Raw genomic sequence first — 26,506 nt, forward strand, 5'->3', positions numbered from 1 at the left:
CCCCCCCAACCTCAACCCCCCCAACACCTCACCCCCCCCCCCAACACCTCACCCCCCCCCCCAACACCTCACCCCCCCCCCCCAACACCTCACCCCCCCCAACACCTCACCCCCCCCCCAACACCTCACCCCCCCAACACCTCACCCCCCCCCAACACCTCACCCCCCCAACACCTCACCCCCCCCAACACCTCACCCCCCCCAACACCTCACCCCCCCCAACACCTCACCCCCCCCAACACCTCACCCCCCCCAACACCTCACCCCCCCCCCCAACACCTCACCCCCCCCCCCAACATCTCACCCCCCCCCCCAACATCTCACCCCCCCCCCCAACATCTCACCCCCCCCCCCAACATCTCACCCCCCCCCCCCAACATCTCACCCCCCCCCCCCAACATCTCACCCCCCCCCCCCAACATCTCACCCCCCCCCCCCCCAACCTCATAAAGCAACCTCACCCCCCAACCTCACCCACCAGCCTACCAGGAGCCAGTGGTTGGTTAAGAACAACATTAAAGGGACTTCCGGGTGCGGCGATGACCAGCTGAGTCGCACGTTTTGGCAGCTCCCTGTGAAACGGACTTTTGGGCTCTTGATAGGAGCCCCAACGGCAATTTTAACGGCTGAAAACACCGTGCGGTAAACCAGAAGGGTGTTCCCCCTGGACACGGATGGAAAAAGGAGAGGAAAGTGGCCGGATTGCAGCGGATCCTTTGGAACAACGGCAAGGAAGGCAAGCAGAAACCAAGATGGCGTCGGAAGGTGGCAGTTTCATATGGGGCCCTGAACAACAAGAGTTTTTGAAACGCTGCGTGGAGGAGATAAAAAAGGAAATGAAGAAAGAGTTGTTGGCCCCGATATTACAGGCGATTGAAGGGCTGAAAGAGGAACAAAAGACCCAGGAGCAGGAGCTTCGGGTCGTGAAGGCGAAAGCAGCAGAGAATGAAAACGATATACAGGGCCTGGTGGTGAAGTCGGAGATACAGGAGGCACACCAGAAACGATCTGTGGAGAGGTTGGAGGCACTGGAAAATAACGCAAGGAGGAACAACTTGAGGATTCTTGGCCTTCCGAAGGTGTGGAGGGGGCGGACGTCGGGGCATATGTGAGCACGATGCTGCACTCGTTAATGGGAGTGGAGGCCCCGACGGGTCCGTTGGAGGGAGCATACCGAGTTATGGTGCGAGGATCGAGAGCAGGAGAAGCTCCCAGAGCCATAGTGGTGAGATTTCTCCGTTTTAAGGATAGAGAAATGGTCCTTAGATGGGCGAAGAAAACTCGGTGTAGTAAATGGGAGAACGCGGTGATCCGCGTCTATCAAGATTGGAGTGCGGAGGTGGCGAGAAGGAGGGCGAGCTTTAATCGGGCCAAAGCGGTACTTCACAAAAAAAAGATAAAGTTTGGAATGCTGCAACCGGCAAGACTGTGGGTCACATATCAAGGGAGGCACCACTACTTTGAGACGGCGGATGAAGCGTGGACTTTTATTGTAGAAGAAAAATTGGAATGATTGGACTACGAAAATGAACGTTTGGACAAAGTGGTGGGACGAGTGGGGGGGGGGCGAAGAGGGATTGTATGATTAATCCTGCGGTATGGTAACTTTTCTTTCTCCCACAGGTGGTGATGGGGGGAGGTGGGGAGGGAGAGGAGATGGGGCGTTGGCCATGGGAGGCGGGGCCGAGGGAGAGGCGCGGGCTTGGTTCCCGCGCTATGATAATTATGGCGGGAATAGAGAAGCAGGAAGGAGGGGGCGCCGCACGGGGCGAGCCGTGATCACGGGGGGAAGCCGAGGTCAGCCAGAGTTTGCTGACTTCTGGGAGCAACATGGGGGGAGTAATTACGCTAGCGGGGGGGGGGGGGAATTACTGGGTTGCTGCTGCTGGGGAAAGGGGGGAGTGGGTACGGGAAAGGACGGGCGGGGGGGGCACCGTCTGGGAGAAATACAGCTGCGTGGGAACTGGGCGAGAAGCTGGAAAAAGATGATGGCTAACCGGCAAGGGGGGGGGGGGGGTGGGAAGCCCCCCAACTCGGCTGATCACGTGGAACGTGAGGGGGCTTAACGGGCCGATAAAGAGGGCACGAGTACTCGCACACCTTAAGAAACTTAAAGCAGATGTGGTCATGTTACAGGAAACGCACCTGAAACTGATAGATCAGGTTAGGTTGCGCAAAGGATGGGTAGGGCAGGTGTTCCATTCGGGGCTGGATGCGAAAAACAGGGTGGTGGCTATATTAGTGGGGAAGCGGGTAATGTTCGAGGCAAAGACTATAGTGGCGGATAACGGGGGCAGATACGTGATGGTGAGTGGCAAATTACAGGGAGAGATGGTGGTGTTGGTAAACGTGTATGCCCCGAATTGGGACGATGCCAATTTTATGAGGCGAATGCTAGGACGCATCCCAGACCTAGAGACCGGAAAGCTGATAATGGGGGGAGACTTTAACACGGTGTTGGAACCAAGGCTGGACAGGTCGAAGTCCAGGACTGGTAGGAGGCCGGCAGCAGCCAAGGTGCTTAAGGATTTTATGGAGCAGATGGGAGGGGTGGACCCGTGGAGATTCAGTAGACCTAGGAGTAAGGAGTTCTCGTTTTTCTCCTATGTCCATAAAGTCTATTCACGCATAGACTTTTTTGTGTTGGGTAGGGCATTGATCCCGAGGGTGAGGGGAACGGAATATACGGCTATAGCCATTTCGGATCATGCCCCACACTGGGTAGACTTGGAGATAGGGGAGGAAACAAGAGGGCGTCCACCCTGGAGAATGGACATGGGACTAATGGTGGATGAGGGTGTGTGCTTAAGGGTGAGGGGATGCATTGAAAAGTACTTGGAACTCAATGACAATGGGGAGGTTCAGGTGGGAGTGGTCTGGGAGGCGTTGAAGGCGGTGGTTAGAGGGGAGCTGATATCAATAAGGACACATAAAGGGAAGCAGGAGAGTAAGGAACGGGAGCGGTTGTTGCAAGAACTTTTGAGGGTGGACAGACAGTATGCGGAAGCACCGGAGGAGGGACTGTATAGGGAAAGGCAAAGGCTGCATGTGGAATTTGACTTGCTGACCACAGGCACTGCAGAGGCACAATGGAGGAAGGCGCAGGGTGTACAGTATGAATATGGAGAGAAGGCGAGCAGATTGCTGGCACACCAATTGAGGAAAAGGGGAGCAGCGAGGGAAATAGGGGGGGTGAGAGACGAAGATGGAGAGACGGAGCGGGGAGCGGAGAGAGTGAATGAAGTGTTTAAGACATTTTATAAAAAATTGTATGAAGCTCAACCCCCGGATGGGAGGGAGAGAATGATGGAGTTTTTGGATCGGCTGGAAATTCCCAAGGTGGAAGAGCAGGAAAGGATGGGATTGGGAGCACAGATCACGGTAGAAGAAGTGGTGAAAGGAATTAGGAACATGCAGACGGGAAAGGCCCCGGGACCGGACGGATTCCCAGTTGAATTTTGCAGAAAATATTTGGACTTGCTCGCCCCGCTACTGACGAGGACCTTTAACGAGGCAAAGGAAAGGGGACAACTGCCCCCGACTATGTCAGAAGCAATGATATCGCTTCTTTTAAAGAAGGAAAAGGATCCGCTACAATGCGGGTCCTACAGACCAATCTCCCTCCTCAATGTAGATGCCAAGGTCTTGGCCAAGGTAATGGCAATGAGAATAGAGGAATGGGTCCCGGGGGTGGTTCATGAGGACCAAACTGGGTTTGTGAAGGGGAGACAGCTGAACACGAACATACGGAGGTTGTTAGGGGTAATGATGATGGCCCCACCAGAGGGTGAAACGGAGATAGTAGTGGCGATGGATGCCGAGAAAGCATTTGATAGAGTGGAGTGGGATTATCTGTGGGAGGTGTTGAGGAGATTTGGGTTCGGAGAGGGGTATGTTAGATGGGTGCAGCTGTTGTATAGGGCCCCAGTGGCGAGTGTGGTCACGAATGGACGGGGATCGGCATATTTTCGGCTCCATAGAGGGACAAGGCAGGGATGTCCTCTGTCCCCATTACTGTTTGCACTGGCGATTGAGCCCCTGGCGATAGCGCTGAGAGGTTCCAAGGGATGGAGGGGAATACTTAGGGGAGGAGAAGAACACCGGGCATCTTTATATGCGGATGATCTGCTACTATATGTGGCGGATCCAGCGGAGGGGTGCCAGAAATAATGCGGATACTTGGGGAGTTTGGGGATTTTTCAGGGTATAAATTGAACATGGGGAAGAGTGAGCTGTTTGTGGTGCATCCAGGGGAGCAGAGTAGGGAAATAGAAGACCTACCGTTGAGGAAGGTAACAAGAGACTTTCGTTACCTGGGGATCCAGATAGCTAAAAATTGGGGCACATTGCACAGGCTAAATTTGACGCGGTTGGTGGAACAGATGGAGGAAGATTTCAAGAGATGGGATATGGTAGCATTGTCAATGGCAGGGAGGGTGCAGGCGATTAAGATGGTGGTCCTCCCGAGATTCCTCTTTGTGTTTCAGTGTCTCCCGGTGGTGATCACGAAGGCTTTTTTCAAAAGGATAGAAAAGAGTATCATGGGTTTTGTTTGGGCCGGGAAGACTCCGAGAGTGAGGAAGGGATTCTTACAGCGTAGTAGGGATAGGGGGGGGGCTGGCACTACCGAGCCTAAGTGAGTATTATTGGGCCGCTAATATTTCAATGGTGAGTAAGTGGATGGGAGAGGAGGAAGGAGCGGCATGGAAGAGATTAGAGAGGGCGTCCTGTAGGGGGACCAGCCTGCAGGCTATGGTGACAGCCCCATTGCCGTTCTCACCAAGGAACTATACCACGAGTCCGGTGGTGGTAGCTACACTGAAGATTTGGGGACAGTGGAGACGACATAGGGGAAAGACCGGAGCACTGGGGGGGTCCCCGATAAGAAACAACCATAGGTTTGCCCCGGGGGGAATGGATGGGGGATATGGAATGTGGCAAAGAGCAGGTATAACGCAATTGAAAGATCTATTTGTGGATGGGAAGTTTGCGAGTCTGGGAGCGCTGACCGAGAAATATGGGTTGCCCCAAGGGAATGCATTCAGGTACATGCAATTGAGGGCTTTTGCGAGGCAACAGGTGAGGGAATTCCCGCAGCTCCCGACACAAGAGGTGCAGGACAGAGTCATCTCAAAGAAATGGGTGGGGGACGGTAAGGTGTCGGATATATATAGGGAAATGAGAGACGAAGGGGAGACCACGATGGACGAACTAAAAGGGAAATGGGAAGAAGAGCTAGGGGAGGAGATTGAGGAGGGGATGTGGGCAGATGCCCTAAACAGGGTAAACTCGTCGTCCTCGTGCGCCAGGCTAAGCCTGATTCAGTTCAAGGTATTACACAGGGCACATATGACTGGAACACGGCTCAGTAAATTTTTTGGGGTGGAGGATAGGTGTGCGAGGTGCTCGAGAAGCCCAGCGAATCATACCCATATGTTTTGGTCATGCCCGGCACTACAGGGGTTTTGGATGGGGGTGACAAAGGTGCTTTCGAAAGTAGTAGGAGTCCGGGTCGAACCAAGCTGGGGGTTGGCTATATTTGGGGTTGCACAAGAGCCGGGAGTGCAGGAGGCGAAAGAGGCCGATGTTTTGGCCTTTGCGTCCCTAGTAGCCCGGCGCAGAATATTGCTAATGTGGAAAGAAGCCAAGCCCCCAGGGGTGGAGACCTGGATAAATGTTATGGCGGGGTTCATAAAGTTGGAGCGGATTAAGTTCGTCCTAAGGGGGTCGGCTCAAGGGTTTACTAGGCGGTGGCAACCGTTCGTCGAATATCTTGCGGAAAGATAGATAGGGGAGAACAAAGAAGGCAGCAGCAGCGGCCCAGGACTTGGGGGGGGGGGGGGGGGGGGGGGTGGCCTGAGACAAGGCAGTTGCCAATTAGGGCTAGCTTTTATATTATTTTTATTTTATTTTTTTTGTTATTTAATATTTATTTATTTGTTGTTGTTTTTGTTTAAATTTAAAAAGGTCATTATTATCTGTATTGTTACAATGTTGTGTAAAAGATGCACAATGTACTGTGTTGGTTGACCAAAAATTTTCAATAAAATATTATTTAAAAAAAAAAGAACATTAAACAAATGTGAGGTTTATGAAACCACATCAGGTTGTGCCACTGAGCAGCAACAGGCAAGTGGTTTAACAGCTTCCACCCCGGGCCAGTACTGCTCGCACTCACCCAGGAGACAGCAATGTTTGTGGGAGAGCTCCCCATCAAAGCTTTGGAGAATGTGGAAAGGGAAGGTGGGGAGATCAGTAACGACAAGAGCCCAGGACCCTGATTTCTCTTCAGGACTCGTGGTGTATATATTTTTTAAAACTTCATTCTCGACAAGTGGGTGTTCCCATGGTGTCTGCTGCCCTGGTCCTTCTCGAGGTATAGGTTACAGATTTGGACGGTGATGTCAGAGTGCGTGGGAATTGGGCAAGAGCAACAGTGTGCTAATTTGTGAAGCTTTCAATGGTTCAACACCCTGTCTGACTGTCAGGTCTCAAATCTGAACAGCGGGCAGAAATCTTCCTCTGTGGAATCCGTACCCCAGACACAGAATGAAATTCAAGTTTTAACGCAGCTTTTGATCCATTTCCAACTGAAAGATCTGTTCAAATGTGAGAATCAAGACTTGGGTAGCACGGTAGCACAGTGAATCATAGAATTTACAGTGCAGGAGGGCATTCGGCCCATTGAATCTGCACCGGCCCTTACAAAGAGCACCCTACTGAAGCACACGTATCTACCCTATCCCCGTAACCCCCACTTACCCCCAAAACCTAAATGTTTTGGACACAAAAGGAAATTTAGCATGTCCAATCCACCTAACCCGCACATCTTTGGACTGTGGGAGGAAACCGGAGGAAACCCACGCAGACACAGGGAGAAGTGCAGACTCCGCACAGGCAGTCACCCAGCCAGGAATCGAACCTGGGACCCTGGAGCTGTGAAGCAACAGTGCTAACCACTATGCTGCCCAGCAACAGGGGCTAGCGCTGTTGCTTCACAGCGCCTGTAGTTCCAGGGAACTACAGGCCGGCGAGCCTTACATCAGTGGTAGGGAAATTACTGGAGAGAATTCTTCGAGACAGGATCTACTCCCATTTGGAAGCAAATGGACGTATTAGTGAGAGGCAGCATGGTTTTGTGAAGGGGAGGTCGTGACTCACTAACTTGATAAGAGTTTTTCGAGGAGGTCACAAAGATGATTGATGCAGGTAGGGCAGTGGATGTTGTCTATATGAACTTCAGTAAGGCCTTTGACAAGGTCCCTCATAGCAGACTGGTACAAAAGGTGAAGTCACACGGGATCAGGGGTGAGCTGGCAAGATGGATACAGAACTGGCTTGGTCATAGAAGGCAGAGAGTAGCAATGGAAGGGTGCTTTTCTGATTGGAGAGCTCTGACGAGTGCTGTTCCTCAGGGATCAGTGCTGGTACCATTGCTGTTCGTTGTATAAATAAATGATTTGGAGGAAATTGTAACTGGTCTGATTAGTAAGTTTGCAAACGACACAAAGGTTGGTGGAATTGCGGATAGCGATGAGGACTGTCAGAGGATACAGCAGGATTTAGATTGTTTGGAGACTTGGGCGGAGAGACGGCAGATGGAGTTTAATCCGGACAAATGCGAGGTAATGCATTTTGGAAGGTCTAATGCAGGTCGGGAATATACAGTGAATGGTAGAACCCTCAAGAGTATTGAAAGTCAAAGAGATCTAGGTGTACAGTCCACAGGTCACTGAAAGGGTCAACACAGGTGGAGAAGGTAGTCAAGAAGGCATACGGCATGCTTGCCTTCATTGGCCGGGGCATTGAGTATAAGAATTGGCAAGTCATGTTGCAGCTGTACAGAACCTTAGTTAGACCACACTTGGGAGTATAGTGTTCAATTCTGGTCACCACACTACCAGAAGGATGTGGAGGCTTTAGAGAGGGTGCAGAAGAGATTTACCTGGAATGGAGGGCATTAGTTATGAAGAGAAGTTGAATAAACTCTGTTTGTTCTCACTGGAATGACGGAGGTTGAGGGGCGACCTGATAGAGGTCTACAAAATTAAGAGGGGCATAGACAGAGTGGATAGTCAGAGGCTTTTTCCCAGGGTAGAGGGGTCAATTACTTGGGGGCATAGGTTTAAGGTGCGAGGGGCAAGGTTTAGAGGAGATGTACGAGGCAAGTTTTTTTTTTTTTTTTTTTTTTTTTTTTTATACAGAGAGTAGTGGGTGCCTGGAACTCGCTTTCGGAGGAGGTGGTGGAAGCAGGGACGATAGTGACATTTAAGGGACATCTTGACAAATACATGAATAGGATGTTAATAGAGGGCTACGGACCCAGAAGTGCAGAAGATTTTAGTTTAGACGGGCAGCATGGTCGGCACGGGCTTGGAGGGCCGAACGGCCTGTTCCTGTGCTGTACTTTTTGTGTTCTTTGATCAGGGTCCCAGGTTCGATTCCCGGCTTGGGTCACTGTTTGTGCAGAGTCTGCACGTTCTCCCTGTGTCTGCGTGGGTTTCCTCCGGGAGCTCTGGTTTCCTCCCACAAGTCCCGAAAGACGTGCTGTTAGGTGAATTAGACATTCTGAATTCTCCCTCTGTGTCCCCGAACAGGCGCCAGAATGTGGTGACTAGGGGTTTTCTTACAGTAATTTTGTGGCAGTGTTAATGTAAGCCTACTTGTGACACTAATAAAGATTACTAAAACCTTCCCCTTTCTAGAGTACCATACCTGGAAGACGGTCTGTTGGAGGATTGACTCGCTCGCGAGCTGGGTCGACTGGTCTTCTCTCTCTCAGGTTCCTTGTAACTCACATTACTGGCGTCATACCTGCCATATCGACCATAACGGCGGTAGGGGTCATCCTGAAGAAACAGGCATTCGTTAACAACTGGATAACAGAGTGCAGACGGAGGCCATTCGGCCCATCGAGTCTGCACCGACCCACTAAAGCCCTCACTTCCACCCTATCCCCGTAACCCAATAACCCCTCCTAACCTTTTTGGTCACTAAGGGCAATTCATCATGGCCAATCCACCTACCCTGCACATTTTTGGACTGTGCGAGGAAACCGGAGCACCCGGAGGAAACCCACGCAGACACGGGGAGAACGTTCAGACTCCGCACAGACAGTGACCCAAGCCGGGAATCGAACCTGGGACCCTGGTGCTGTGAAGCCACAGTGCTATCTACTTGTGCTACCGTGCTGCCCGTGCACCGGCAACAAAATAATACCAGCTTCAACTGGTTCTGTGGTTATGCATTAATTAATCACCATCACTAAAACAAATGATGTGGTTATCATCACATTGCTGTGTGTGGGATCTTGCTGTGTGCAAATTGGCTGCTGTGTTTCCTACAAAACATGTGACTATACTTCAAAAACGACTTCACTGGCTGTAATGCGCTTTTGCAAGTCCGGAGGTCACAAAAAGCACTGTGTAAATGGAGGGCCTCTTATTTCCTCTGGTTGCCCAATCTGATTCAAACAACACAACCTGCAAAGGATTCCCCCCCTTGACCAGTTTTCTTTCCTGAAGCGTAAATCACTGACGGTGGGGAGAATGGTTAATAAAGCAAACAGTACCCTGGGCTTTATGAATAAAGGTATAAAGTACAAGAGCGAGGAAGTTATGTTGAATTTGTACAAGTCTGTTATTTCTGTCTCAGCTGGAGTATTTAATGTATCCAGTTTGGGAGGCCGCACTTTCGGACGGATGTGAGAGGGTGTGGAGAAGATTCCCGAGAATGGTTCCAGGAATGAGAAACTTTAAGCACGGAACTAAATGCAGAGTAAAGCTCCCTCTACACTGTCCCCATCAAACATTCCCAGGACAGGTACAGCACGGGGTTAGATACAGAGTAGAGTAAAGCTCCCTCTCCACTGTCCCCAACAAACACTCCCAGGACAGGTACAGCACGGGGTTAGTTACAGAGTAAAGCTCCCTCTACACTGTCCCCAACAAACACTCCCAGGACAGGTACAGCACGGGGTTAGATACAGAGTAAAGCCCCTCCACACTGTCCCCATCAAACACTCCCAGGACAGGGAAAACACAGGGTTAGATTCAGAGTAAAGCTCCCTCTACACTGTCCCCATCAAACACTCCCAGGACAGGTACAGCACGGGGTTAGATACAGAGTAAAGCTCCCTCTACACTGTCCCCAACAAACACTCCCAGGACAGGTACAGCACGGGGTTAGATACAGAGTAAAGCTCCCTCTACACTGTCCCCATCAAACACTCCCAGGACAGGTTCTGCACGGGGTTAGATTCAGAGTAAAGCTCACTCTACACTGTCCCCATCAAACACTCCCAGGACAGGTTCTGCACGGGGTTAGATTCAGAGTAAAGCTCCCTCGACACTGTCCCCATCAAACACTCCCAGGACAGGTGCAGCACGGGGTTAGATACAGAGTAAAGCTCCCTCTACACTGTCCCCATCAAACACTCCCAGGACAGGTACAGCATGGGGTTAGATACAGAGTAAAGCTCCCTCTACACTGTCCCCATCAAACACTCCCAGGACAGGTACAGCATGGGGTTAGATACAGAGTAAAGCTCCCTCTACACTGACCCCATCAAACACTCCCAGGACAAGTACAGCACGGGTTTAGGTACAGAGTAAAGCTCCCTCTACACTGTCCCCATCAAACACTCCCAGGACAGGTGCAGCACGGGGTTAGATACAGAGTAAAGCTCCCTCTACACTGTCCCCATCAAACACTTCCAGGACATTTACAGCACTGGGTTAGATACAGAGTAAAGCTCATTCTACACTGTCCCCATCAAACACTCCCAGGACAGGTACAGCACGGGATTAGATACAGAGTAAAGCCCCTCTACACTGTCCCCATCAAACACTCCCAGGACAGGGAAAACACGGGGTTAGATTCAGAGTAAAGCTCCCTCTACACTGTCCCCATCAAACACTCCCAGGACAGGTACAGCACAGGGTTAGATACAGAGTAAAGCTCCCTCTACACTGTCCCCATCAAACAATCCCAGGACAGGTACAGCACTGGGTTAGATACAGAGTAAAGCTCATTCTACACTGTCCCCATCAAACACTCCCAGGACAGGTACAGCACGGGGTTAGATACAGAGTACAGCTCCCTCTACACTGTCCCCATCAAACACTCCCAGGACAGGTACAGCACGGGGTTAGATACAGAGTAAAGCTCCCTCTACACAGTCCCCATCAAACACTCCCAGGACAGGTGCAGCACGGGATTAGATACAGAGTAAAGCCCCTCTACACTGTCCCCATCAAACACTCCCAGGACAGGGAAAACACGGGGTTAGATTCAGAGTAAAGCTCCCTCTACACTGTCCCCATCAAACACTCCCAGGACAGGTACAGCACAGGGTTAGATACAGAGTAAAGCTCCCTCTACACTGTCCCCATCAAACAATCCCAGGACAGGTACAGCACGGGGTTAGATACAGAGTAAAGCTCCCTCTACACTGTCCCCAACAAACACTCCCAGGACAGGTACAGCACGGGGTTAGATACAGAGTAAAGCTCCCTCTACACTATCCCCATCAAACACTCCCAGGACAGGTTCTGCACGGGGTTAGATTCAGAGTAAAGCTCCCTCTACACTGTCCCCATCAAACACTCCCAGGACAGGTTCTGCACGGGGTTAGATTCAGAGTAAAGCTCCCTCTACACTGTCCCCATCAAACACTCCCAGGACAGGTGCAGCACGGGGTTAGATACAGAGTAAAGCTCCCTCTACACTGTCCCCATCAAACACTCCCAGGACAGGTACAGCATGGGGTTAGATACAGAGTAAAGCTCCCTCTACACTGTCCCCATCAAACACTCCCAGGACAGGTACAGCACGGGGTTAGGTACAGAGTAAAGCTCCCTCTGCACTGTCCCTTTCAAACACTCCCAGGACAGGTACAGCATGGGGTTAGATACAGAGTAAAGCTCCCTCTACACTGTCCCCATCAAACACTCCCAGGACAGGTACAGCACGGGGTTAGATACAGAGTAAAGCTCCCTCTACACTGACCCCATCAAACACTCCCAGGACAAGTACAGCACGGGTTTAGGTACAGAGTAAAGCTCCCTCTACACTGTCCCCATCAAACACTCCCAGGACAGGTACAGCACAGGGTTAGATACAGAGTAAACCTCCCTCTACACTGTCCCCATCAAATGCAGACCGGGCGTGTGAGAGAGGATGCAAGAGTGAGAGAAAGCGCGCACACGCGTGAGAGAGAGCGAGGTAGCAGAATTACCTGGTAGTACGGGTGGTTGCCTCTGGAGTCCATCAATGGGTAAGATATTTGTTGGCCAACTCTAGGGTCCAGGGATGGTGGGTACGATGGGTAAGGCACGGCATAAGGCTGTTGAGGGTCTGCACCATAATCCTGGCACATGTACGGGTAAGTGTAACCATAAGCTGGGTGTGGCTGCGACGGGGGGTATGGGTGCTGTGGCATCACCTCATGGATGGTGGGGGGTTGAAGAACGCCCGGTGCTGTTACTGGAGCTTCAGCCGCCAGTTGCTGCTGCGCCGGAGGCGGAGGGGGGCCTGACCCTGGATATCCATAACCTGCCGGTGGGTACTGCCCACTGACCGGCACAGACCCTACTAGGCGCTTGGACTGATCGTGAGCTGGTGGTGGAGGTGGCAATGCCTGCTGTCCAGTCACTGCAGCAATCGGCTGCTGCTGCTGCTGTTGGACGTCTGTGGTGACCTGCAGGTAGAAACCTGGTTTGTCGTTGGTGTAGAGCCCTGTGGTATAAGTGTGGCAGGGAGTAGGGTTCTGCGTGGCAGCCCCGAGTGGCAGGGAAGCCGCTGGATTAGTGCCAGCGACGGGCTGGTTGGGTGGAGGAGCGCGGTGCAGAGTGAAATCAAGCAGCTCACAGTTGGCCGATGAGCTGGGTTGATCAAACACTTGATTCTGTGTTTCGTCCTTGCTTCCATCGGCAGACGGATGAAGATTGGAAGCTGGGGTGGTTACAGCTGCAGGAGGAGCTCGGCTTGATGGGGGGCTAGTGGGGGCAGCAGGGTCCGCTGTCGATGCTTCAGCGACTTGCCTTGGGTTGAGGCGACCGTCTGTGGCCAGGTTAAGTGGAGCCTGATCGTGCACCGATCCCTGTGCTGTGGTGACAAGGTCAGGGTTCAGCAGGACCGGAGTCGCAAAGGCGACACTTTGACCGTCGCCTTGATCTCGGAGAGGCCGCTCAGGACTGGGCAGATGGGGGGAGGTCTGAAGAGGCCGAGCGAGTAGCACGGGCGGGGTGGGCGAGGCTGGAGTTGGGACCAGGAGCGTGGCATAGCTGGGATTTGCCTGGATTTTCGGCACTTTGTCCTCTGTACCCTGGGGAGGGTTTTCCATATTTCCGAGAGGAGCAGGGTAGTTCAAACCCTTGCCACCATCTTCAGGTGGTTGCACCACCTCCACTGCAGGATCTTTGGCTGCTGCAGGCACGGCTGGAGCAGCTGGGGCCAGCATGATGCCAGCACAGAAGTTCGGCAGCTCACTCTGTGCCCATAGGGTGGCAGCTGGACTCTCCGACTTCACCCAGACACCAGACACCCTCGAGGAGGGTCGTTTGTGGGGCTCCTCTAATGCAGGCCGTGCCATGATCTCGGGGGTCCCTGTGCCAGGGTAGAGGCTTGAGTGGGGCCGGGGGACGTGGATGTTTTCCAGGTTGTCTGGTGGCTGTTCCAGGTTACCTGGGGAAATGTCCAATGGCCCAGCTCCGTGCCGCTGCCCCACGGCACTCACTGTTGATTGGTTCAGCTCCATCACCATCTTTGCCTGGTCCACTTCGACAGCTTTGATTGCCAGGTGGCCATGCGACCTGACCGGTTCGAACGAGCTGTTGGCACTGGCTTGGAAGGTGGCCGTGGGTTTGGGGGAGCTGAGGGCAGGAGGTTGGGACAGCTGGCTGTAGTACAAGGGCCGTCCGGCACTCTCCACCTCCTTGCCAGGGTGCAAAGGGTCTCGGCTCAGAGGAGAGGAGTCAATCTGCTCAAAGAAACGGGACGGGGTGTCTGTGGGAGGCTTCCCGCTTTCTTGCTGGATGAATGTGCTCATCTGGGCTTGGGATCTCCTTAAACTGGAACCGCTGCTGTGACTGGCGCTGCTGTGATTAGAGGAGATGCTGTCAGACCGCAGAGGGTGGTGGGCAGAGTCGGGGGTCGCGAGAGTTCGTGGTGGTCCTCCTCCTGCACCCACGTTTCTGGCAGAATGCAGCCCTGGGTTCACCAGCCCTGGCACAGGCTGGAATCCTGCTGGAATTCTGTCGGATTCACTGGGCAGGACTTCTTGGTTCTGGACAAATTCAGAATTTTCTTCATCCTCCATCACCAAACCCCCACCCTGGGGTACGGTATAATCTGTCGTTCCAGCAGGGTCCCCACCCCCTTGGCTGTAAACACCGCAGGGAGCGGGCGGGCGAGGACCTACGCCCCGGGGCTCTACGCCACCAGTACACAGGTCAGGCAGCTGCGGTGCGCTGAAGAATGGCCCGGTGCTGGGCTGAAAGGCATCTCCAAGGGTGGCACAGATCCCACTCTGCTGCTCAGGTACCAGAGTTTCTTCATTCTCCACTTCTCCCCCTTTGAAAAACATGGAGACAGTTCCTGGGTCAGAGGCAACTGGTGGACCCAAATGTGGAGCGGGGCAGCCAGCCTGGTGCCCAGGGAGAGGCACAGGATGCTGCTGGCACGGTTCTCGAGGGGGGCCAGGTGACCAGTCCTCTGACCGGGCACAGCCAGGGCTGGCGAAATTGTGTTGGAGCTGGGGGGGTTGGTGGAATGGAGGTGGTCGGCCAGCGTCGTGCCGCTCGGCTCCGGGAAACTGCGTGTGGGACTCCAGTGGTTGGGAGTGGTGCTGCTGGTAGTGGCTGCTGGCAGCCTGGTTTTGGTGAGGTGGGACAGGCGCTGGCTGAGGGGCGCAGTAACCCCCAAAACCTTGAGTCTGCGGGTCGCTGGGCTGAAAGTAGTTCTGGACAGACGGAGGCCGACTGCCGTGACTCGCCACCCACTGCGAGGAGGCAGAGGAGCCCGGCTGGTACGGCAGCGGGAAGCTGGGTGCAGGAGGAAAGGAATGGGGGTCTTGGCCCCCCTCCTGCCCATGGGGAGGCCTGGCCTGCAGGCGCGCCTGCACCATCTCGCTGTTCTCTGAGCCCAGCCCTGTGTGAAAATACGAGGGCTCTGGGGGCAGTCCCAGTCCAGCTTCAGCTCCTTGAAGAGGGGCAGCAGGGGAGAACTGACCAGCTTCACCAAACCGTGGCGCCGGGGGAAGCGGGGCCGGCGCACCATAGGGCTCACACCGTTCTCCCAGAGCAGCAGGCACTCCCGGAAACAAAACCTGCGCGTCTCCGAAAGCATCATTGGGCCAAGGCAGCTGACTGCCATCTTGCCGGCTGGGGAATTGGGGTCCACCGTTGACAGCGTTTTGCAGCGATGGTGAACCATCAGTCTGAGTAGTCCGGCCAAGCCCAAAAGGGTCAGTGACTGGTGGCAGTGTGGCAGGGCCCCCTGACTGGGGAGTATTGGGTCGCCTATAGGGAGCGTTCCGCCGGAAGATATTGTGGGCTCCTCCGCTCATGGGAGCTCCTGCGGTGCTGCTGGCACCCGGTGATGAACGGGGTGGCGGTGGCTGCATTGTCGGGTTCTGCATCGAGCTGCGGCGGCTGGAACACTATCTCCAAGGTGATGGGACCGTACCTTCTGGGGAGACAGAAACAGGCGATTAGTTTTACAGGAACAAGCACCACAGAAGATTCACAGTCTGAGAATAGCAAAACTGGCAGCACATTGATGCAGAACTACATCAAACCCAATATGGAAGAAATAAAGACTGGCTTGTATTTTTATAGTACCTGTTACAACTGCAGGTCATCAGAGTTCTAGAGCCCATCTCCGTAGCCCAACACCTCCCCTCCATCTCTGTAACCTACCCTTGCCCAACACATCCCCTCCATCTCTGTAACCTACCCTTGCCCAACACCTCCCCTCCATCTCTGTAACCTCCCCTAGCCCAACACCTCCCCTCCATCTCTGTAACCTCCCCTAGCCTGATACCCCCACCCCCGCCCGCTCCCCCCAGAATCAACAAGAATCTGACAAACCCGTCTCCCCTCTTGTCTAGAAAGCATCAGCCCTCAGATAGAGCTGCCACGGTTACTAGACGACTCAGAGTATCTTCCTCCTAAACCTCACCAGCTCCATGAACCATCAATGCCTTTGGTCATGTAATAGTCTCTCCTTCAGCACGCATGAGACAAATGAATATTAGAAAGAGGCCCAAAGTTTTCAGTCAGCAGTGGCATTTATTGCTGACCTTGAAGAAAGATTTAGTGAAGCGTATGATGCGGACTTCCCCTTTTCCCCATCTCAGCTCAAATCTCCTCCCACTCAAAAGGGAATACCCCTCTTCCTCCAGCAACCATAATGTAATCAGGTAGGGAAAGCAGCCAATCACATTGAAGCATTCTCAGACAAAAACCTTGTTAAAAGTTCTGATCGTCTTCTGCTGTTGAATAATTACATTTTACAGACAGCGAAATGAATGATTGAGACATATTCACTGGGTTAGGGTAGAAATTGAAATATCAAACAAACTTTAAAAAGTATTTGAAAAATTTGGAATAATTGTGGAGAAAGACGTCATTTTTTAAAACTTGTGTCAGGGCCAGAAAGATTTTTCAGCAGTAATTATTAAGTCATCAAATCACTAAAACTCCAGTTACATCTCACTCAACGAGACAGAACAGCTTTAACAGGGAGGCTAATGAGCACAAAACAAGTTCTCGTCAAAACGCGGCAGGTGGCACAGTGGTTAGCACGGCTGCCGCACAGCACCAGGGACCCGGGATCAATTCCAGCCTCGGGTGTGTGTGCGGAGTCTGCACGTTCTCCCCGTGGGTGCGTGGGTTTCCTCCGGGTGCTCCAGTTCCCTCCCAGTCCAAAGATGTGCAGGTTATGTGGATTGGATTTGATAAATTGCCCTTAGTGTCTAAGTATTATAGATGGGATTACGGGAATAGAGCGGGGGATTAGGCCCAGGCAGGGTGCTGTTTCAGAGGGTTGGTGCAGACTCGATGGGCTGAATGGCCTCCTTCTGCACTGTAGGGATTGCAAGATTCTAATTGGGTGATTTCTAGCTGGTTGCAAACTGTACAGACAGCACATTCGAGATTTTTATGTTTATGCATATCTGGACTCCTGAAGTCGCCATCAGCTTCAGCGAGAGAATAACCCGAACAATTTCACCATCATTGATACTGCAAAATATAGGCCCCGGAAGAGTGCAGTTCAGCTGGAGGTCAATCGAACGGACCATTGTGTAGGTTCTTCCAAAGAGCAAATCAGTTAATCCCACTCCTGCCCATTTTTTTCATGCAAACTTTTTCTCCTTCAGGTATTTATTTAATTTGCTTTTGGAGGCTGTAACTGAATCCGTTTCCCCTGCCCTTTCAAACAGTGCAATCCAAACCCTGACCCACTCGTTATGTCCCTCATTTTCTGTTTCTCATGTTGCCTCTGGTTCGTTTACCAATCAGTTTAGAACCTTGCCCTCTTATTATCAACTCTTCAGTTTACGGAAACCGTTTCGCTTAACCCATTCCATCTAAACCCTTTCAGGATTTTGAACAACCTAATCTCCTCAGTTCTTCCCCTACATGCAAGAACAGTCCCTGCTGCTCCAGTCTTTCCTCACAACTGTAATCGCTCAAAGAACATAGAAAGATACAGCACAGAACAGGCCCTTCGGCCCACGATGTTGTGCCGAACCTTTGTCCTAGATTAATCATAGATCATAGAATTTACAGTGCAGAAGGAGGCCATTCGGCCCGTCGAGTCTGCACCGGCTCCTGGAAAGAGCACCCTACCCAAAGGTCAACACCTCCACCCTATCCCCATAACCCAGTAACCCCACCCAACACTAAGGGCAATTCTTGGACACTAAGGGCAATTTATCATGGCCAATCCACCTAACCTGCACATCTTTGGACTGTGGGAGGAAACCGGAGCACCCGGAGGAAACCCACACACATATGGGTGGGATATGCAGACTCCGCACAGACAGTGACCCAAGCCAGAATCGAACTGGGACCCTGGAGCTGTGAAGCAATTGTGCTATCCACAATGCTACCGTGCTGCCCTTAAGAACAAATTAATCTACACTATATCATTCTACCGTAATCCATGTACCTATCCAATAGCTGCTTGAAGGTCCCTAATGTTTCCGACTCAACTACTTCCACAGGCAGTGCATTACATGCCCCCACTACTCTCTGGGTAAAGAACCTACCTCTGACATCCCCCCTATATCTTCCAAATTCACCTTAAATTTACGACCCCTTGTAATGGTTTGTTCCACCCGGGGAATTCATATTTGTCCTTCCAAAATGGACAACCTCACACTTTTCAGGGTTAAACTCCATCTGCCACTTCTCAGCCCAGCTCTGCAGCTATGTCTCTTTGCAGCCGACAACAGCCCTCCTCACTATCCACAACTCCACCAATCTTCGTGTCGTCTGCAAATTTACTGACCCACCCTTCAACTCCCTCATCCAAGTCATTAATGAAAATCACAAACAGCAGAGGACCCAGAACTGATCCCTGCGGTATGCCACTGGTAACTGGGATCCAGGTTGAATATTTGCCATCCACCACCACTCTCTGACTTCTATCGGTTAGCCAATTCGTTATCCAACTGGCCAAATTTCCCACTATCCCATGCCTCCTTACTTTCTGCATAAGCCTACCATGGGGAACCTTATCAAATGCCTTACTAAAATCCATGTACACTACATCCACTGCTTTACCTTCATCCACATGCTTGGTCACCTCCTCAAAGAATTCAATAAGACTTGTAAGGCAAGACCTACCCCTCACAAATCCACGCTGACTATCCCTAATCAAGCAGTGTCTTTCCAGATGCTCAGAAATCCTATCCCTCAGTACCCTTTCCATTACTTTGCCTACCACCGAAGTAAGACTAACTGGCCTGTAATTCCCAGGGTTACCCCTATTCCCTTTTTTGAACAGTGGCACGACATTCGCCACTCTCCAATCCCCTGGTACCACCCCTGTTGACAGTGAGGACGAAAAGATCATTGCCAACGGCTCTGTAATCTCACCTCTTGCTTCCCATAGAATCCTTGGATATATCCCATCAGGCCCGGGGGACTTGTCTATCCTCAAGTTTTTCAAAATGCCCAACATATCTTCCTTCCTAACAAGTATTTCCTCGAGCTTACCAGTCTGTTTCACACTGTCCTCTCCAACAATATGGCCCCTCTCATTTTGTAAATACTGAAGAAAAGTACTCGTTCAAGACCTCTCCTATCTCTTCAGACGCAATACACAATCTCCCGCTACTGTCCTTGATCGGACCTACCCTCGCTCTAGTCATTCTCATATTTCTCACATATGTGTAAAAGGCCTTGGGGTTTTCCTTGATCCTACCCGCCAAAGATTGTTCATGCCCTCTCTTAGCTCTCCTAATCCCTTTCTTCAGTTCCCTCCTGGCTATCTTGTATCCCTCCAGCGCCCTTTCTGAACCTCGTTTCCTCAGCCTTACATAAGTCTCCTTCTTCCTCTTAACAAGACATTCAACCTCTCTTGTTAACCATGGTTCCCTCACTCGACCATCTCTTCCCTGCCTAACAGGGACATACATATCAAGCACACGTAGTACCTGTTCCTTGAACAAGTTCCACATTTCACTTGTGTCATTCCCTGACAGCCCATGTTCCCAACTTATGCACTTCAATTTTTGTCTGACAACATCGTATTTACCCTTCCCCCAATTGTAAACTTTGCCCTGTTACACGCACCTATCCCTCTCCATTATTAAAGTGAAAGTCACAGAATTGTGGTCACTATCCCCAAAATGCTCCCCCACTAATAAATCTATCACTTGCCCTGGTTCATTACCAAGTACCAAATCCAAGATGGCCTCCCCTCTGGTCGGACAATCAACATACTGTGTTAGAAAAGCTTCCTGGACACACCGCACAAACACCACCCCATCCAAACTATTTGATCTAAAGAGTTTCCACTGAATGTTTGGGAAGTTGAAGTCACCCATGACTACTACCCTGTGACTTCTGCCCCTTTCCAAAATCTGTTCCTCCACATCTCTGCTACTATTGGGGGGCCTATAGAAAACTCCCAACAAGGTGACTGGCTCATCCCTGGAACCATTCCAGCAAATCTCTTTGGCATGCTCTCCAAACCCCTCATGCCCATCCTGAACTGCTGTGCCCACAATTGGACCCAATACTCCAGTCGGGGCCAAATTAATGTTTTTTTTTTCCTTTATAAATTTGGAGTACCCAATTCATTTTTTCCAATTAAAGGGCAATTAAGCGTGGCCAATCCACCTAACCTGCACATCTTTTGGGTTTGTGGGGTGAGACCCACGCAAACAAGGGGACCAGGATCCAACCTGGGAACTCGGCGCCATGAGGAAGCAGTGCTAACCACTGCGCCACCATGCTGCCCAAATTAATGTTTTATGTGGATTTAGCAATGTTCTCTCCAGTGTACCGGCCAATATTAATCCTACACCCAACACTTAAATCAGTTTATCTTCTCTGCCCTTTGAGACAGCTTGCTGTGCACAAGTTTGCTTCTACAGTTTCTAGAACTGGCTATGAAACATTTCAGTTCATCAAAGGCACTATATAAATGCAAGTCATTCCTTCACTTTAGAATAAACCATCTTTGTCCAACTGCCAACAATGCAAGAGCCTAAATGAGAATACAATCCACTACGTACTGGAGGGAACCATTGAACCTCACTGAACGATTTCCCCAGTACCAGCTGAATTACCCTGACGAGGTACTCCCTCCTGCAGCACGAGGGGGTGGGGTAGATTAACCGCAATCTAAAAAAGAGGGCTGAATGGCCTCAGCCTGTTCATAGTGTCAGCAACCTATCGCAGCAGGCTGAGGTGGGGAAGAGATTGCTGTTAGATATCCCCATCAAATTCGATATCACCTCGTCAAAGAATAGGGCAGCATTGAAAGTCATCATTTTATGATATTCAGACACAGATCGTAACGGTGGCGGGTTCACTGGACAGAGGTCAGGAGCAGCAACCCTGCTCTATCTCCAGCCCGCGGACATCTACTAAGTACAGCCTGGCTCCCTCAACATGACCCAGGGACAGAAGTTGTCAGCTGATCAAAAAATAATTCAGGTCACAGCTGGCTGGTGTGAAAGCCACCCCTGGCTCATTTAAGGCACAGTGCTGGAATGCCGGATATCCTGAACAGTAATCCAGTAACAGGATCGCTGATGTGGAGCGTGTGTTTATGTACATAGAGCAGGATGCAGTTATGATGTGAAAGAGCTCTCCCACAGACTATGTCCTGAACGCAAACAGGGAACCTCCCACTAATGTAAACTGAGCCGGCAGCCTCGGACATTTCTTTCAGAAAGTAACATTTTAAGATCCAGTACTGGAGCCATTTAAGACCGACTGTGGTGAGTGGTGTGTGTTTGGGATGAACAGGCAGCTTCCAGCCTGTGGCTCCCACGGCTCTAAACCACTGGAGGTTCCCTCACATAATGTCTGGCTTTGTAGCGGACGAACCAGCAGAGCCTGGTTAGATTTAAAACCAGCACAGATTAGAGGGGCACGAGAGATTGGAAACCTGTTCCAGCCTTTAGAGAAACTATTGCGCCTCCCTCAGCCCTTCAGGATATATCAGCAGGCAGGGGAGATCCAGCCACTGCAGTCCCATTCTGGCTGAATTCACATGGTTAAGCTGCGAGTGTACAAAGTCTCCGTCAACAATTTTTGCAGAACAATGATCTCTTCGTGCTTCAGTCAGAACGAGGCTATTCAGCCCTTCATGTCTGCTCTTTGAGAGAGCTATTCAATTAATCCCACATCTCCCTCGCTTTCCCCCGCCCCCCCATAGCCCTGCATATTTTTCCGTTTCAAGTATCTATGCAAACCCCTTTTGAAAGTTATTACTGATAGTAGTAAGGGCATGGAATGCCCTGCCTGCAACAGTAGTGGACTTGCCAACACTAAGGGCATTCAAATGGTCATTGGCTAGACATATGGACGATGAGGGAATAGTGTAGATGGGCTTTTGGGTGGTTTCACAGGTCGGCGCAACATCGAGGGCCGAAGGGCCTGTACTGCGCTGTAATGTTCTATGTTCTATGATGCTGCTTCCGCCGTCCATTCAGGCAGCATGTTCCAGATCTGATCAATGCGCTTCGTATAAAAAATTCTCATCTCCCCATCTGGTTCTTTTGCCAATTCTCTTCAATCTGTACCTGATTGCCAGTGGAAACAGCTGATCCATATTTACTCTATCAATAACTCGCACAATTCTGAGCATCTCGATTATATCAATCCTCAACCTTCTCTGTTCCAAGAACAATCCCAGATCCTCTAATCTATGAGAGTGGTGAACTCAATTCAGTACATCTCCTCTGCACCTTCTCAAAGGCTTTGAGTTTGATGTTCTTCCTGAAGCGTGCGGCCCATAATCAGATTTCCACTTGTTTCTTCCCCAACAGGTGACCACAGGCTCACTTGATCAAACAAGTTTCTCTTTATCCGACCAATCAGCCCTCTCGGCCACAACACTCCTGGCAACACCATTCTATTGATCGCTGCACCCAATCACCACAATAGAGACTTCAACAGTGAACAGGACATAACAGAGAGATCACCAAAGATCTTTTGAGGTGCAGATTGACAGGAAACTCACCAGGATGTGTCAATGGTGACAGAAGGAAACAAGGAAGATTGTTCTGTGGCAACTTGTGGTGTGGAACCAGCCAGCGATGCCCACATCACTAGAATGAATGAAACAAAAGTTGGATTCTTGATGAAGATGGGTGCAAGTTCATCAAGTCTGATATCTATTTGTTAGTTTAAAAAAGGCCCCTATGGGCCAATGACGGAGGCTAACACTCCAACAAAACAAAGAAATGTACAGCACAGGAACAGGCCCTTCGGCCCTCCAAGCCCGTGCCGACCATACTGCCCGACTAAACTACAATCTTCTACACTTCCTGGGTCCGTATCCTTCTATTCCCATCCTATTCATATATTTGTCAAGATGCCCCTTAAATGTCCCTATCGTCCCTGCCTCCACTACCTCCTCCGGTAGTGAGTTCCAGGCACCCACTACCCTCTGCGTAAAAAACTTGCCTCGTACATCTACTCTAAACTTTGCCCCTCTCACCTTAAACCTATGCCCCCTAGTAATTGACCCCTCTACCCTGGGGAAAAGCCTCTGACTATCCACTCTGTCTATGCCCCTCATAATTTTGTATACCTCTATCAGGTCGCCCCTCAACCTCCTTCGTTCCAGTGAGAACAAACCGAGTTTATTCAATCGCTCCTCATAGCTTATGCCCTCCATACCAGGCAACATTCTGGTAAATCTCTTCTGCACCCTCTCTAAAGCCTCCACATCCTTCTGGTAGTGTGGCGACCAGAATTGAACACTATACTCCAAGTGTGGCCTAACTAAGGTTCTATACAGCTGCAACATGACTTGCCAATTCTTATACTCAATGCCCCGGCCAATGAAGGCAAGCATGCCATATGCCTTCTTGACTACCTTCTCCACCTGTGTGGCCCCTTTCAGTGATCTGTGGACCTGTACTCCTAGATCTCTTTGACTTTCAATACTCTTGAGGGTTCTACCATTCACTGTATATTCCCTACCTGCATTAGCCCTTCCAAAATGCATTACCTCACATTTGTCCAGGTTAAACTCCATCTGCCATCTCTCCGCCCAAGTCTCCAGACAATCTAAATCCTGCTGTATCCTCAGACAGTCCTCATCGCTATCCGCAATTCCACCAACCTTTGTGTCGTCTGCAAACTTACTAATCAGACCAGTTACATTTTCCTCCAAATCATTTATATATACTACAAAGAGCAAAGGTCCCAGCACTGATCCCTGTGGAACACCACTGGTCACAGCCCTCCAATTAGAAAAGCATCCCTCCATTGCTACCCTCTGCCTTCTATGGCCTAGCCAGTTCTGTATCCACCTTGCCAGTTCACCCCTGATCCCGTGTGACTTCACCTTTTGTACTAGTCTACCATGAGGGACCTTGTCAAAGGCCTTACTGAAGTCCATATAGACAACATCTACTGCCCTACCTGCATCAATCATCTTAGTGACCTCCTCGAAAAACTCTATCAAGTTAGTGAGACACGACCTCCCCTTCACAAAACCGTGCTGCCTCTCACTAATACAGTGTGGTGCCAAGGGAGCACTGCCCTATTAACGGTACCATTAAACCTCTATCCAGCCATTCAGGTAAACATAAAAGACCATAAGACGTAGGAGCAGAAGTAGGCCATTCGGCCCATCAAGTCTGCTCCACTATTCAATGAGATCATAGCTGATCTGATACAATCTTCAACTCCACTTTCCGACCTTCTCCCCATAACCCTGCATTATCTTCCTGATTAAAATCTGTCTGTCTCAGCCTTGAACATATTTAATGATTCAGCCTACACGGTGGTAAAGAATTGCACAGATACCCTCTCTCACACTTACCCTTCTCTCCCTCCCTCACTTACCCCTCACCCTCACACACACTTACCCCCTCTCTCTCTCACTTACCCCTCACACTCTCACTTACCCCCCCTCTCTCTCTCTCACTTACCCCCCTCTCTCTCTCACTTACCCCCCTCTCTCTCTCTCACTTACCCCCCCTCTCTCTCTCACTTACCCCCCCTCTCTCTCTCACTTACCCCCCCTCTCTCTCTCACTTACCCCCCCTCTCTCTCTCACTTACCCCCCCTCTCTCTCTCACTTACCCCCCCTCTCTCTCTCTCACTTACCCCCCCTCTCTCTCTCACTTACCCCCCCTCTCTCTCTCACTTACCCCCCCTCTCTCTCTCACTTACCCCCCTCTCTCTCTCTCACTTACCCCCCTCTCTCTCTCACTTACCCCCCCTCTCTCTCACTTACGCCCCCTCTCTCTCACTTACGCCCCTCTCTCTCTCACTTACCCCCCTCTCTCTCTCTCTCACTTACCCCCCTCTCTCTCACTTACCCCCCTCTCTCTCTCACTTACCCACCTCTCTCTCTCACTTACCCCCCTCTCTCTCTCACTTACCCCCCTCTCTCTCTCACTTACCCCCCTCTCTCTCTCTCTCACTTACCCCCCTCTCTCTCTCACTTACCCCCCTCTCTCTCTCACTTACCCCCCTCTCTCTCTCACTTACCCCCCTCTCTCTCTCACTTACCCCCCTCTCTCTCTCTCACTTACCCCCCTCTCTCTCTCTCACTTACCCCCCTCTCTCTCTCTCACTTACCCCCCTCTCTCTCTCACTTACCCCCCTCTCTCTCTCACTCTGGGTATTTTCTCTTTCTCTAACTTCCTCCCCTCTCTCTCCCTCTGCAATTTTCTCTCTCTCTCCCTCTGGGTATTTGCCCTTTCTCTCACTCCCCTCTCTCCCCCTCTGGGATTTTCTCCCTCCCTCACTTCTCTCTCTGTGTGTATTTTCTCTTTCTCTCACTCACTCCCCTCTCTCTCCCTTTGGGATTTTCACTCTCCCTCACTCACTCCTCTCTCTCTCTCTCTCTCTCCCTCTGGGTATTTTCTCTCCCTCTCTCCCTCTGGGTATTTTCTTTTTCTCACTCACTCCCCTCTCTCTACCTCTGGGATGTTCCCTCGCACACTCACTCCTCTCTCTCTCTCCTTCTAGGATTTTCTCTCTCACTCTGGGTATTTTCTCTCTCTCCCTCCCTCTGGGTATTTTCTCTCTCTCTCACTTACCCCCCTCTCTCTCTCCCTCTGGGGATTTTCTCCTTCTCTCCCTCTGGGGATTTTCTCCTTTCTCTCCGGGGATTTTCTCTCTCTCTCACACACTTACCCCTCTCTCTCCCTCTGGGGATTTTCTCATTCTCTCTCTCTCTCACACACTTACCCCTCTCTCTCCCTCTGGGGATTTTCTCATTCTCTCTCTCTCTCACACACTTACCCCTCTCTCTCCCTCTGGGGATTTTCTCATTCTCTCTCTCTCACACACTTACCCCTCTCTCTCCCTCTGGGGATTTTCTCCTTCTCTCTATCTCTCTCCGGCCGCCATTTTCCGCCGCCGCCGATCGGCGACGTGTACATGGTGACGTCACACGGCGCTGCGCCATGACGTCACTGCGCCGACCGTTAGACACGGTTTAAATATAAGCAATTTAATTTTAGTTTAATTCTGAGGGTTTCGGGCGGAAAGGCGGTTCTCCGGCCCCGGGCACCAACTTCGCCGCGTTGATAAACCGGCGGCAGAAACTTCCATGTTCCCGGCTCCGCCACGGAAAATGCCGAAGCCGAGCTCGGCTTCTTAAAGGGACCGCCACCTGCAACCCGAGCCCACTCAGCAGCGGCCATTCAGCCCGTCCAGCCACTACTGGCTCTTTGCAAAAGTTAGCCAATTAGAACTCTGCCCTTTCCCCTTGACGCTGCAGTTTTCCCCTTCATATATTTATCCGGCTCCTGTCCTGGAATCTGAGATTGAATCTGCTCTTGGCT

General features: G+C 51.2%; 1 protein-coding gene across 13 annotated transcripts in view; it reads right to left on the reverse strand.

Annotated features, from left to right (window-relative positions):
• The window catches only part of sec16a (SEC16 homolog A, endoplasmic reticulum export factor), a 115,069-nt gene extending 88,961 nt beyond the window's left edge, over positions 1–26,108 (reverse strand). For 9 of the 13 annotated variants that reach the window (XM_072488903.1, XM_072488902.1, XM_072488901.1 and 6 more), the window contains exons 1-4: positions 26,014–26,102; positions 22,714–22,801; positions 12,239–15,690; positions 8,716–8,849 (exon numbers count right to left, since the gene is read on the reverse strand). In XM_072488903.1, coding sequence (XP_072345004.1) covers positions 8,716–8,849; positions 12,239–15,640 — 3,536 coding nt within the window. In that variant the 5' untranslated portion in view covers positions 15,641–15,690; positions 22,714–22,801; positions 26,014–26,102. Of the gene's footprint in view, positions 1–8,715; positions 8,850–12,238; positions 15,691–22,713; positions 22,802–25,853; positions 25,898–26,013 lie in introns of those variants that run through there. The other 4 variants (XM_072488892.1, XM_072488891.1, XM_072488893.1 and 1 more) reach the window with 4 other exon arrangements.
• Positions 26,109–26,506: the final 398 nt, after the last annotated feature.

The sequence above is a fragment of the Scyliorhinus torazame genome, chromosome 22 (assembly GCF_047496885.1).
Source record: "Scyliorhinus torazame isolate Kashiwa2021f chromosome 22, sScyTor2.1, whole genome shotgun sequence".
Classification (NCBI taxonomy): domain Eukaryota; kingdom Metazoa; phylum Chordata; class Chondrichthyes; order Carcharhiniformes; family Scyliorhinidae; genus Scyliorhinus; species Scyliorhinus torazame.